General features: G+C 43.4%; 1 protein-coding gene across 3 annotated transcripts; it reads left to right on the forward strand.

The window, feature by feature from the left end:
- The first annotated feature begins 1517 nt into the window (after window positions 1–1517).
- On the forward strand, window positions 1518–13837 carry LOC115650326 (CD59 glycoprotein-like). 3 transcript variants are annotated; one of them, XM_030560086.1, is made up of 4 exons: window positions 1518–1784; window positions 7311–7395; window positions 11508–11609; window positions 12590–13837. In XM_030560086.1, exons 2-4 carry the CDS (start codon window positions 7326–7328, stop codon window positions 12784–12786), a joined length of 369 nt encoding a protein of 122 aa, XP_030415946.1. In that variant the 5' UTR covers window positions 1518–1784; window positions 7311–7325; the 3' UTR covers window positions 12787–13837. The 3 variants fall into 3 exon arrangements, with proteins under 3 accessions (XP_030415946.1, XP_030415944.1, XP_030415945.1); XM_030560084.1 differs by having other exon boundaries at window positions 1520–1797; window positions 7312–7395; XM_030560085.1 differs by lacking the exon at window positions 1518–1784 and adding an exon at window positions 2181–2325 and having other exon boundaries at window positions 7312–7395.
- Window positions 13838–14094: the final 257 nt, after the last annotated feature.

Below are 14094 nucleotides of genomic sequence, written 5' to 3' on the forward strand. Positions count from 1 at the left end.
AGTCCTGATATTTGGGTTGTTTTCTTGTATAGGTGTCTATGACTCCCTATCCTGATTTTTCACACTTGCTATCTGGTCACCCTGGAGGAGAGGGCTACATTAAAGAAATGGTGTTCAATTTGTTTCCTTTTATGGTGGTGGCTCTGAATTGTCTTGTTCCTGATTCTACGGCCTTGGCACTCTTATACTTTACCACACAGTCTCAAATGACCGCTTATTTATCTTACAACAATTCTGCCTGTCTTCATTTCAGAGCTCTCTTGTGGTTCTGCATATTTGTTCTCCCACTTTTATTTAGACTTGGCTAGATTTCCTTTTGCAAAAATCTTTACTTCATCTACCTCCTTTTCCAAAGGCTCTAGCCCAGTGGGTCTCAGCCGGAGTATGTGTACAGTTGGGGGTACACAGAGGTCTTCCAGTGGGTACATCAACTCTCTACATATTTGCCTAGTTTTACAACAGGCTACAAAAAAGCACTAATGAAGTCAGTACAAACTTAAATTTCATAGAGACAAAAGGAGAAAGTATGCAATTTTTCAGTAATAGCGTGCTGTGACACTTTTGTACTTTTAGGTGATTTTGTATGCAAGTAGTTTTTAAATGAGGTGAAACTTGGGGGTACGTAAGACAAATACTACTCCTGCAAGGGGCTTAGTAGTCAGGAAACAGGTTTCAGAGTGGTAGCCCTGTTAGTCTGTATCAGCAAAAACAAGGAGTCCTTGTGGCACTTTAGAGACTAACCAATTTATTTGGACATAAGCTTTTGTGGGCTAAAACCCATTTCATCAGCTTTTAGCCCACAAAAGTTTATGCCCAAATAAATTGGTTAGTCTCCAAAGTGCCACAAGGACTCCTCATTGTTTTTGTAGTGAGGAAAGTTTCCACAACCACTGCTCTAGCCTCACCGTTGTTTTGTTTTTATTATAGCTTTGTCTACTCTCTTAGCTTCTACTTCCACAACAACCACAAGAGTGGGTCTGCTTGAATTATCTCTCTCCCTGTTTCAGAGAGAATGCAAATCCGTTTGATAAATGCTTAAATTTTAAATGATGTTCCTTCTTCACAAACAAGGGCCCTGGAGCAGATATATCCTTTCTTAGTAAAGCAAAAACCAAGGTAATCTAGTCCAAATCTTGTGATCCCTGACAAATGGGGAAGGAATGCATTTTAGCAACTTCCACAGCAGGAATCACACAACTGTTTGCCTCATTGCTGGGTGTGTCTGTCTCCAAAGAGGAAGAGCTTGAGTTCCTTTTCGCTAGCAGAGGAAAAATAGCTGCCCTGTCTTGGCAGCTGGGCCTTATGAGCAAATCAGACCCATAAAAGAGAATCTGTGCAAGCAGCTTTGGGGACTGGGATAACATTAGCGTGCGAAGAAGCTGGCGTTAGTCTAGCCTCCAGCTGCAGAAATTCATGCTCAGCCTCCCCCGCCTTGTCGCCCCGCAAATCACTGCCACCGCTCAGCTCTGGGGATTGGCTAGTCTACACTGGCAGCGCTCAAAAAAACCCTTCAGGAGGGGCGGCGGCACTGTTTGCAGGGGCGCTTCACAGCAGCTGAAACGTGCTGCGCTCAGAGGGGGTGTTTTTTCATAGCACCCTGGGAGCGAAAGTTGCCGCTCTGTAGATTGCGGGGGTAGATAAGCCGCAGACGCCTGCAGCGGATTGGCCCCTCCTAGACCGCGGGGCCAGGAGGAGGGAGACGAGCAGCGGGTGGGGCGGTGTCAGCTCGGCCGGGAGCGGAGACCGCTGGGCTGTTGCGTAGCCCTCTGGAAGATCCTGCGGCGGTGGCGGCGGCGGGTGAGCAGGGGCAGGAGGGCGCGGGGCCGCGTGTCTGCGGGGTGTTTGCAGCGGGGTGTTTGCAGCGGGGGGCGCAGGACGTGGCTCGCGGTCAGGCGGGGGCTCCTGAATTATAACCGCTTGGGGCAGAGCCCGCGTTCCCTCCAGGGCCGTGCGGTGCCCAGTGACCCTCCGTCCGGGCCCTGCTGTGTCAGACACGTAGTGGATGATTTGGGGGAGGGGAGCAGTACCCCGGTCGCATCCTCCCCGCTCCCGCCCGCGGGGCACGCGCCTTCTCAGGGTCCCGGGGCGGCTTCTGCAACAGGCCCGTGTTCCCGTGTCGGGTCTGACGGGAGAGAAAGGAAACCGCGGGGCCCAGGCCACAGACTTTCTTTTCCCCGCAGTCCTGCCTCACGCGCGGGATCCGTTAACGGCAGGATTCACGCCCTGCCCGAGGCAGTCCGGCTTTCCAGCTCCCCTTTGTGTCTGGCAGTCGCCTGCAACCCCCCGGCAGGGCTGGAGCGGCGTGATCCTTAGGGGAGTTCTGCGGTGAGCCGTGACTTGGCACCCAGGGCTGCAGCTTCTCTTGTTCTTTGTAATGGATTTGCTGTAGTTGGCTGCGCTAGGGGTTATCAGACCGTTTCTCTCTCTTCTCCCCCCCCATTTTTTTCTGCCTCAACAGTAATGTTGCATTAGCAGCCCCTAGCATTGTGCCGCCTAGATATGTAGTCAGCGCTAAACGGATGTGCTAGGCGAGAAGTGCGGCTTGAGAGCGGAAAGCTAGCAGAACGCCTTAATGCATGTCAGGTTATCAAAGTGCAGTGCCGAGAAGTACAGGAAGATCCCAGTCTGACTTGTACAGGGCAAGATTCTTCCACACTTCGAATGCGCTGGAGTTTCTTGCTCTCAGGATAGTCCCATTAAAATTAAAAACAGTCGCTTGAGCAGATCATCTGAATCATGCCCACAGAGACTGAAGTACTATATATCAGCTCATCCTGCCCACCCTGTATGGATTTTGAAGAGATGTTTGAAGTGACTTTATATTGGCTTAGGATGATGACAAAATAAAAATAAGTCTAATGTTCAGGAAACTTCAGAAGGTGTGTGTTTGCAAAGAAGGATTTGTGTGAAGAGAGAGACAGTCAGTTCATACCGATACATTTTGTCGAACTGGCCAAAGAACATTAAACCATGGCAGCTGTGAATGCCATTCAGATCTGAGGCTTCCAAAAACCAGGAGCCTTTTGCTGTTAACTGTCAATTGCTTAAATATGTCTGACTTTCCCATTGCATGTGCCAGGATGTATTGAGTCCTTGTGTGTCTCTGTTGATTCAGGGGAGTTCACCGGGGGTGAATTTAGACAGTTGGCTTGTTTTTACTGAACTAGCCCTTCAGAGACTTATGAAATGACACTGGCAGAATTGTTCAGTTCCTGTTTCTATTTTGTATTTGGGCTAATGCTGAATGATATTTAGCTGTAACGAAGAAGGATATTAAACAGCATCTTAACTGAAGTTAGTTGATTCAAAAATTAGCAGCTCCCAACAATTTGCATTTCAAGAACTTCAATGGAGTTAGTTGCAGACCACAGGTCTTCATTTTTAATAGATCTTGGTAAAATTTCAGAGGACTGGAAGAAGGCCAGTGTTGTGCCAATACTTTGTTTTCCATTTAAAAATAATGCAAGCTAATTATAGGCTGGTAAGTCTTCTATTATTTTACTTGGGCTTAATATAAGGGCTTATGTCCAACTGTCAATAAGGGATTAGAGGCCAAAAATCTAAGTAATGCCAGTTAGCATGGTTTCATGGAAAATGTCTTATGAAAGAATCACATTTGTTTGACAAAACTGAGTGTGGTTGATAAAGGTAATTGATGTGGTTTACTTGGACTTCTGTAAGGCATTTGACTTATGAGTGACACCAATTTTTAAAAAATAGGGTTACACAAAATTAACATAGCTCTTTTAAAAATCCATTTAAATTGAGCTAACTGATAGCAGACATACAATGTTAGTGCGTTAGAGCCTGCCATCTGGATCATTCAGTAAACTGGGCACAATCAAACATGTTTGAAATACTGCCAAGTGACAAGTCGTACATTTAGGGATAAAGAATGTAAGCCATACTTAAAGATAGGGGACTATCCCACAAAGCAGTGATTCTGTGGGGGGGGGGGAACTCAGGAATCATTGTAGATGACTAAGTGACTGTGAGGTCCTGTCCCAATGTGATGCAGTGGCAAAAGGGCTAACAGAGTTCTCTCTTATACATCCAAGGATTATCAAGTAAGAATAGGGAGATGGGTGAGACCATTACTGGGTTACTGCATCTAGTTCTGCTCTCCACACTTCAAAAAGAACATTGGAAAAATTAGGGAGATCAGAGAAGAACTAGAAAAATTGAATTTCTGAAGACTCTTATTCTAAGATGTGTTTTCCAGAATTCAGTCTATTTATCTTATCAAAGAGAAGGTTAAATTTTGACTTTCATAGTCTGCAAGTTTGTACACAAGGAGATGATATGAAGGGGCTCCTTAATTAAGCAGACAAAAAGCCTAACAAAATCCAGTGACAAGAAATCTGAAGTGGAAAAATGTCAAAATGACACAACTTCTTAAACGAGTCGTCAACCACTGGAATGAATTACTAAGGAAAGTGATCATTTGCACTCCTTAAATAGAAACGTTATAGTTAACTATAGCTGTTATAGTTTAACAAGTTATTGGACTTGACAACAGAGCCAGCAGTTCTCCTTTTGCTGCACCACATTCTGGAGCAGTGTACGACAGAACAAGGAGTCCTGATGGCTAGCTGGTGTTGGAAGTGATGGTTCTGCTTCAGCTTTGAGTCCACCACCCCATCTCCCTTTCCTCCAAGGAGTAGAGAGAGGCAGGTCAGGGAGAATAAATATCTCCACTACACAAATTACTGGGTAAAATTCTGTAGCTTGTGTTAAGCATTAATGATCACAGTAGACCCATCTGACCTTAAAGAGTGTGAAAAGATGATGGATCCTCTCATGTGACATTACGAAGGCTGAAGTGGTAGAAGTCCAAAGGCTACTGCTGTATTAATGCTTCTGTTCTTAGTGTATAAGAACTTGGAGGTCTGCTGACAGGCATTAATGTGCTGCAAGTCTTTTTTTTAATTTTTTTTTAATTTTTTTAATTTTATTTTGGTGCCTCACAAAGGACCGAGAGATCAGTAAAATTTGGCTAGTCCCATAGCAACAGAATGAACTGATGTTAATTTCCTAGTTACCTGCTGTATCTATGCCAGTCTTCAAATAAAATACATAGGAAGTAAAGCTCCTTAGTAACTATTTATTAACCCCCAAAACATCCCCTGAGTGGTAGAAATTGTCCCCATTTTACAGTAGGGGAAGCTGAGACACAGAAGTTAAGTGATGTTCAAGACACAAGCATAGGGAATCAGTGTTGAAGGATGGATTGGATTTAGGAGTTCCTGGCTCCCATTTTCATGGTTGGACCACTAATCCTTTAACCTCTTGGATCCAAAGCTATTTAGATAGATTAGGGGTGTCACCTTCATTTTTTGGCAGAGGGTTAATGCCATTTTTAATAAGCCTGTGGAGGGATTATAAACACAGTACCAGAGACTAACCCAGGGTTTCTCAAACAGGGGTCACTGCTTGTGTAGGGAAAGCCCCTGGCAGGCTGGGCTGGTGTATTTACCCGCCCCGTCTGCAGAGACTGCCAATCACAGCTCCCATTAGCTGCGGATCACTGCTCTGGGCCAATGGGAGCTGCTGGATGCAGTGCAGGTCCAGGGACTTACTGGCTGCTGTTTCCAGCAGCTCCCATTGGCCTGGAGCAGTGAATTACGGCCAGTGGGAGCCGTGATCAGCTGGCCCTGCAGACAGGGCAGGTAAACACACTGGCCCGGCCTGCCAGGTGCTTTCCCTACACAAGCAGTGACCCTTGTTTGAAAAACCCTGGTCTATCCTCAGTTCACAGTGGATCTCCCATTGTGCAAGCCTCCCACTGATCTCAAAGATCAAAGGTAGGTGTAACAGGGTGGCATGCCCCTTAAGGGCTGCAGGGCCTGGGACTAGCCAACCCTGATTACTGAATAGGCCACACCTGAGATCAAGTACTTCCCTATAAAGAGCAGCAGGAGACTGCAATGAAGGTGAGAAGCTCAGGAAAACTGCAGAGAGCAAAAAAGGCTCCTGCAGGAAACAATCTGACTTCAGAGGAGGGTGGAGGGTAGAACCTGGTGAGCAGGAGACTCCTGTGGGAAAGTCTGACTGGGTTTGCCTGGAGTCAAACAACTCTGATTACTAAGGGAATGCTTCTGAGCAGGAATCACCTGCTTCCCCAGTAAGAGAAGAAGGAAGAAGCCAGGCTCCCGACCCTGCAGAGTTCTCACAGAGTAGGCTCCTATAGAGAAACTTGAAACTTTGGGAGTGAGGCGACAGGCCTAGGAGAATGGATGGACTTAAAGTATATTTTTGAATGTTGGTTAACTTAGTAAAGCAGAACCAAAGGGGGATGGAAATGGATAAGTGCTTTGTTTTTTCCTTTTCCCCTTAATATACTCAAACACAGAGCACTGCAGACTGACTCAAAGGCCACCAGAGGATGCTCAGGAGGCAGCCAGGCCTCCTACTACAGTAGGATGTGGCTCTTGTGTAGTAGTTAACTTTCCAGTTACTATATTTACTGTTTAATGCCTTCCTGCTGCTCTCCACTGAGTGCTGCCCTTTAGGACCACAGCTGTTTCTACTTTCATTATCTTTATTCCTTCTCTATCTTCCTTTCTGTGTCTCTTTTCCCTTCTGCTGCAACTTCTAGTCTCCCCCCTCTGAGCTTTGTGCTACCCACTTGCACTTCTACCAAAATGAGCAGCAGTGACATTCTTTAAATATCAATGTTAACTATCATCATTGAGCTTTAGAATTCAGTGAAATAAATGGAGCGGGGAAAACTTGCCATGACAGGCTGGCTACAGTCTCGGGTAGACTTAATTGCTTTGGTTTGCACTTGGCTCACATTTTGAATGTTTTCTTCACAGCCTGATGGGTAGAAACTAGGGTGCCTAAATAGGAAGTATGAAAAATCAGGATGGGTGGTGGGAGAGGAATAGGGTCCTGTGTAAGATGCCCTAATATCAAGACAGTCCTATAAAATCAGGACATCTAGTCACCCTAGGAGAAATGAACTTTTTTATTAATGAGAGCTGGGATTCTGTACAATCTGTAATTGTCATGGGTGGGCCACATAATTAGAACAAACATTCAGAACCCTTGACAATACTATCATAGGTATTCATGGGTATACAGCCCACATCACTGTAATATCCAATGCCTCACATACATTACTGAATTTATTCCCCCAGTGAGGTATGGGATCATTATTTCCACTTTGACACTTTGGTCCCCATCTCGAATCTCCAAATCCTATTGCCCTTATAAAGGATGATTTTGTAGTTTTGTGTTTTTTCCCAACATTAAATATTTTGAGCTAATGAATGTAATCCTAACTCATGACTGTGCTCCTGCTTCCAGATATAGGAGGAAACATGAACGGGAACAAAACAAATTGGGTCCTGCTCACTGGCTTCATTATTCTGGCTGTGTTTTGCAGTTCTGGTAGGTATCCTGAAATGTCTACATTAAAAAGCAAATTATGAGCCCAGCATCAGACCCAAGTAGCTGTGCTGATGCTGAGCAAATATGCAGGGGGAGGATCCTCTCATCACTTCCTTCAGGTGGCAGAAGTGCTTCCGAGAAGCTATTCTGGCCCACTAGCTACAGGTAGGCTCAGTGATCCCTTGTGCACAGCCCCTGGGAAGTAAGCCACACCTGGTTTTGCTAGAGTTCTGTGGTGGTCTGCCAATCTGTATCTTTTATGCAGCATGCATTGCATTGGAAACAGCAAACCAGTTGCAGCCCAGTGCAATAGCAGAATCCTATTTCAACAATAGAATATCAGTAAGATAGAATTATGTAAATATTCATATAATAATATGACATAAATCAAGGGCAAGAAGACTAAGAGCTTGGGATATGGACTTAGTATAGATGGAATTCCAAGTTCCATAGGATGTGTTTTGACTCTATCCAGATCAGCATCAAAGGTGCAGGCTATTACACAGATGTCTTAAGTAGGGTGCATGTGGAAATTTATAGAGGATTCCCTGAGACCATCCTAGATGGAATGTTAAGTTCTAATTCTTACTATTTACTTCAGAATTAGGATTTTTAAATAGGTACTTTGCCAGTTATAAACTAAAAAATCTTTTCAAATTTCTCTACCATGAGGGAGAGGTGGCTGGGTGGGACCAAATGTGCACATACACATGCTGGTATGTGTAAAGGGGACGGGGAGAGAATCCCACATCTCCTCCTTTTGCAAGAAGGAAGGGGGAATTTCTCTCTTCCACTTGATCTCCTTCTTTTCATTTTTCCCCCTCTTCTAATTAATTCCTCCCTTGCCCCAGAGAAAAGGGACTTGACAACATGTTAAAGAAAGGGTTATGTCTTGGCTTTTCAAATGAGATTTCAAACTCAAGCAGGTTTGAATAGGGAGCATATCTATACAAATGGAAAAACTTCTGACAGATCTCTTCATGTTGCAAAGAACCAGTGCTAGCAGTAACACCTGACATTCATAATTGTACAGTAACAGTATTTATTTAGAAAAGAACAAGAGCGTTTTACACTTAACTAAACTAGTTAATTTAAAAACTGGAAAAAATCAGTCTAAAGAGAAGAAACCGCAACCCTGCGAATTACTGCACTACAATCGCCTATTATCCAGATAGCACAATCAGATCTAAAAAAGAATTCCCCATAATTTTGCATACATCACCACACAGGCTGTGGTCATTTCTTTAGCTGTGTTTCAAAATGATCCTTGCAGCATGTCTTGAATGGAGCAAAAGGTAAGAGGGCCCTCACAGGAAATGTCCTTCCACCAACCTGTGGTATACCAAGAGGACTCATCTCAGGCACTCTTGCAGATCTCAACTGTATGAAGAGACACATGGTCTCTCGGATAGGATGTTCTTAAAATACTTAACTGCTTTACAGAGCAATACCAAGATCTTTCACTTCATCTGGACTCCATAATCCGCCCATCTGGATCACAAAGTATTGGTTGAATATGCACATGAGAAGACCTCTCACTCACCAAGCAAGCTGCCACGTTGTGTTCTTGCTTTTGTTTCTGAATGGCTTTAAGGTGTAGTCGCACGTAATCCAGTCTTGCTTTGATAAAGGCATCCTCTAAACTGATGAGGTCCATGTTGGAAAGGTAAGGCTGTAGCCTCCTAGCCAGTAAAAAGCCATCTTTACTGCTGCTGAAAGCTGATCATTCAGTGATAACCAGAAATCTAATGAGAATCCAGGTTGGGAACATGTACATCCATTGCATATCACACACATCTCCAGCTGGTGTTACTTTTACCATATCTGGGGCAATGTTGGGAAAGCAATCTAGATGCATTGAGCCTCAGCCAGTTTGTGCTCCTCCATGCCCTATATTTAACTCTACTGTCTGGGTCAAATAAGATAGAAACACAAAGCTGGGTGACATCAGTATGTTGAACACACTGCAATCCATGCTTCTTCACTAACCCTCCTTGCACCTTTTTGTATATAAAGTTGACCAAGAGAATGCCACATGAGTGTCAAATCACAGTAGTAATTACCCAACAGTTCCAGCTGAGAGCATTCTGAGAGGCTTTGTGTTGCTCAAACAGCAACATCAGATCCACAAGCATGTCATCAATGCCTTGTGATCAGCAGTACTGTAAGCACTTGTTCAATCTGGTATCAGAAAGCTATTTGGTCATCATCCATGGCTGAGAGATCCTCCATAAATACAACAAGAGCAGTCTCTGCACCATATCCAAGATGGGACTCAGATTAAAATGTCAAAGAAATCTGAGGCATCTAGATGTGGTGGTGGGACAACTCTCAACGTTTTGATCTTTATTGCAAAGGGAAGACTCTCAATGCATGATGGCAGTGGTCCAGACTGTCACCTTAAAAAGATGTAATTTTGATAAGACTGTACCAAGGCCTCTAAGTGTGTATCTGGCAGCTTTTCTCTTATTGTAGGAAGCATTGTCAGTTTCCTGCAGCGCTGAGCCCAGCACTTCCCCACTGGCCTTTGCCAACCTGGAAGGACCTCATTCTCTTAACCCTCCAGTACCTCAGAGCGCCACTGGCCAAAAAAGTGGTTACTTGACACTTGTGTCCACGGCCTCACAGTATGTTCCAAATAACTTCTTTAGAGTGCAATGACTAGAGGGTGACAGGAACACTGACACTCTATCTTGCATAGGGCAGTTTTGAGAAACATTGTATGAAGACAGGTACATGGACTTAAGATATGTCTGGACTTAAGGTACAGACACTGCACACCCAGGTAGCTTGGTTATAAGTAGCAATGTAGATGGTGATGCACATCTTAGCAACGTAGAGTACTCGACATACGTGAACCGCTACACCGGCTCTCTGCACACCTAAGCAATGCTTCCCATGTCTATACTGTTTTTAGCAGTGTTGTGTCCAGCTGCTTCCCCATCTCTGCTTCATTTGCTGTTCTTGATCCTTCAGTGAAGGACTATGGTTGTGACTTCACTGCAGGAAAAGAGGGGCTCTGAGGAAGTGAAGAAATAATGTGGTTGGCAGACATGCTAAAATGTGATGTGAAAGGTCTGAATGGATTTATATTGAGTGTGATGTATCTGAGACCTTTCCCTAATACAGAAGTCTCCCCTTTTATAGGGCAAGGTCCTGATCTCACTGCAGGGAACAGTTGCCTTTAGCTTCAACAAGAACAAACAAGACATAGTCCATGCCCCAGAGGCTTGCAGTCTTACTTCGGACAACTTGGGAGTAGGGAAGAAAAGGAAGGAAGAGTGTAACAACTTGTATGCAAGTCTTGGTGGCACTGCTGTTTTTATTTCTACACTGGAGCATGCGTTCCAACAGACATGGGCTTGGAATAAAATCTGAGGACTGAGCATGAAGAAGGGGAGGGTAGAAATAATGTGGGAAAGTGAGGAGTGAAAGCAGTAGGGCTAGGATTAGGACTGATGTCATTGGCAGCAAAGAAGAGATGCAGGGGAACTGAGGACTTGCTAGAACAGGAAGTGAAGGAAGAGACTGGTAAAGTGATGGGATGGTAAGAGGTGGAGTTAATGAGAGCAGAGAAGGGAAAGGCAATAGAGGAGGAGGGGTGAGAGGAGTGGATCTAGGAGAAGGTAAGGGTCAAGAAAGATAAAGGTCTAATTTTGGTAAAGTGAACGGGTGGGCAGTACTAATGTTACTGGTAAAACAAAGGAGAAAAGGATGATAATGGAATGGAGGCTGTAGGTTCAGGCAGTGTGGAACAGCAGTTACATAATCTGTTTAAATCCAGCTCCAGTTGCTCAGGGCCTTGTTGGAGTCAGGTCCCCTGCCAAGTGCTAAAACTCAGGCTGTTTGGAGCAGGAAGCAGTAGTTATGTAAATCTATTAGGAGCTGAATTTGACTTCAGTGTTGGAATCAGAATCTGAATACTAAAGGATTAGGTGGTTTGACCTAAAAGTTGCAGTACTTAAACCAGATTATCATGAGGTTATGGTTCAGGGATTTAACTGTTTTGACCTAACAATCTTGAAAAGTCACACTTGTACATTTGATGTTCTGAAATAAGTTTTTTATTACTTAGTAACTGGCTTCTTTCCCCTCCCCCCCCTCTCTCTCAGGATATATGCTGAAGTGTTACAACTGTCCACTTACTGCTGTGCCATGTAAGACCAATGTTACCTGCCCAAGTGACACTGATTCTTGCCTATGGCTTAAAGTTGGTATGTTTACACTCCTTCCAAATGTGGTAGACTTTGAATATAATTTACTGTATTTATTTTTTCAATTTTAATGATTCCAGTGTAATCAAATAGGTTTTATTTCTGCATGTCTGTATGAATGTCCATCTGAAGTACACTCTTACTGAAGTCCTTGTTGACTCTTTAGGCTTTATGTAGGATTGTGTGCATTAATACAGTTTGAACTGTTATAACTATGGATGTTCCAACACAACTGTGGGGACATGGTTTTAAGAGATTCCGTTGTGCAGTTAAGCATCCAACAGACTGCTCTGTTGAATGACTGGTGGACGTGTGGGAAACTTGTAAAAGGAGGAAATCTCATTGCCAGCTATGAGGCCAGCACTCTCCAGTTCACTAATTTAGGATTGGGATATATGTTGCTTCTTTATGCCAAGTGGTACATGACTGATAAGTACACAAACTTTCATTTTCACTGCAGTCCAATTTGGAAACTGAATTGTAGGCTTCTACTCTGCCTGCCAGCATTTCTCTTGCTTTGCATTCCAGCTAGAGATGAGTGCAAACCAGCATTCCAGGAACTAGGACCTAAATTTCATAGCTAATCCCGTTTGGCCAGGTTGGGCACTGGAAGGCCATCTCCGCCCTGTGCTGGTCTTATAATACGTAAGAGCCACTTGCCTGCAGATTGCAGTGCTTGGGGTGAGAGATGAGCCAGAGCCACAAAACTCTATCTTCTTGTGTGTGTGGTGTCTGTTATGACCATCTATTGATATGAGTCCACCTGTGAAATTCAGATTCTTATAAGTAGTTCTGATCTGAATTCATCTCTACCTGCTATATCCCAAACAGCTCACAAGAGCATTCTGTTATAACAAACAATGCAGGGAAATCCCTCTGAATATCTAACATTTTTGAATACCCTTGTAAAACAGTTTTCTCTCTACAGGGAAGCTAGTAATTTTTGCATAACGTCTTACCTTTTTCTTTTTTTTTTAAAGGTGAAAGCACGCTCTCTGGTTGCTATAAATATTCCAACTGCGACATGAACCAAATTAAAGAGAAATACAAGGTTGACAACTTCAATTTCAAATGTTGCCAAAAAGATCTGTGTAACAGGAGTCAAACCACAATGATTAGTACAGCAGTCATCAGCATTGCTACCATGATGACCATGATCTGGATACTCTGCTTTTAAGATGGAGGGGGAAAAAAGATAATTTTTTTCTTATATACCTACTGATTTATAAATCGTACATATAAACATGCTGTCTATTGTATACAATTTTTGTGCCTGAACAGTGGTTTGAGAAAGCAGACTTAGAAAAAAAAACCACCTTCTTTTTTTTTTTTTGTAAAAGCTGTATGTTAAAAATATAGGGAAAGTACATCTGCGGTGGTAGATAACTGCAGATTCTTGATGGAAGTTTAATTGTGTTAACTGGAGTAAATTCTTTCCCTTGTTTACAGTGAGTTTCATATCTCTGACCTAATTTAAGTTTGTCCTCTGCACTCCAGTTGTGGCAATGTTACATAGCCTTCCACAGGTATAAGCAATTTTTTAAAGTCAGACTATTGTTTGTGAAAGTGTTAGGAGTTGTCTTGCCCCAGCAGCTTTTCCTTTATTTTCTTATGTAATTGTTTCTGCTTGAAAATATGTTTAACAAATGCACCTAACTCCCCGTATAAGTGTTATACAAAAAAGCAACCATGACCTGATACCTGCCAAAATTGTATTATGGGTACTGCTTTGTGGCTAATGCATTGCATGCTTATACATGAAATGACTCTTGACAGTCTGGTTTGGTTTTTGTGTGTAAAGTGTAGTGACTCAGACTGGGGTGATATGTGCAGTCCTTCACTCATTCCTGGAGAACTTCTGTAGTAGCTACTCCTCTTCCTCCTTTCTTAGAACTAATGTAAATAAACTGAGGGGCATGTTCCTACTTCACTTAGAGAAGGGATAAAGTGAATTACCACTGTCTCTTTTTTTCTTTTTTTTTAATCATTGAGATCTTTAATCTGCAGTAGCTAGAGTCTCCAGTGCTGAGCACTACCCTTTATCTTGGTGACTGTCTTTGGACAGATTGTAAAGGCGCCATGCTTTTCCTTACGGAGGGCAAGTTTTGTGTTTTTTTTCCTTCAAAATGATTTCTCCACTTACAGAATAGTTTAACTGCAGTGATCATTCACCCTCAGCAGTAATGTGGGATGATAATAAAATATGAGCTGTGGCTGGTTTATTTACCCAAATGTGAGAATTGTAGTGCACTGTAGAAATCTCAAGACATTCACAAGCATCTTCTATCAAGGAAGGGATCTTTCTCAGCCCAAGGTAGTACATGGGCAGCTGCACACTTGGCTTCTCATCACTACTACAGTCTGTTACACCTTGCATCCCTTTCCGCAAGGCTAGATTTTTAGCATGAAGTCATTCACAGACCTCATGACTGCAGCTATAGTGCTTTTCTGCTCCTTGTCTTGGGTAGCGATCACCTGAGTAGCT

This window comes from Gopherus evgoodei, chromosome 4, assembly GCF_007399415.2.
Source record: "Gopherus evgoodei ecotype Sinaloan lineage chromosome 4, rGopEvg1_v1.p, whole genome shotgun sequence".
NCBI classification, from domain to species: Eukaryota; Metazoa; Chordata; order Testudines; family Testudinidae; genus Gopherus; species Gopherus evgoodei.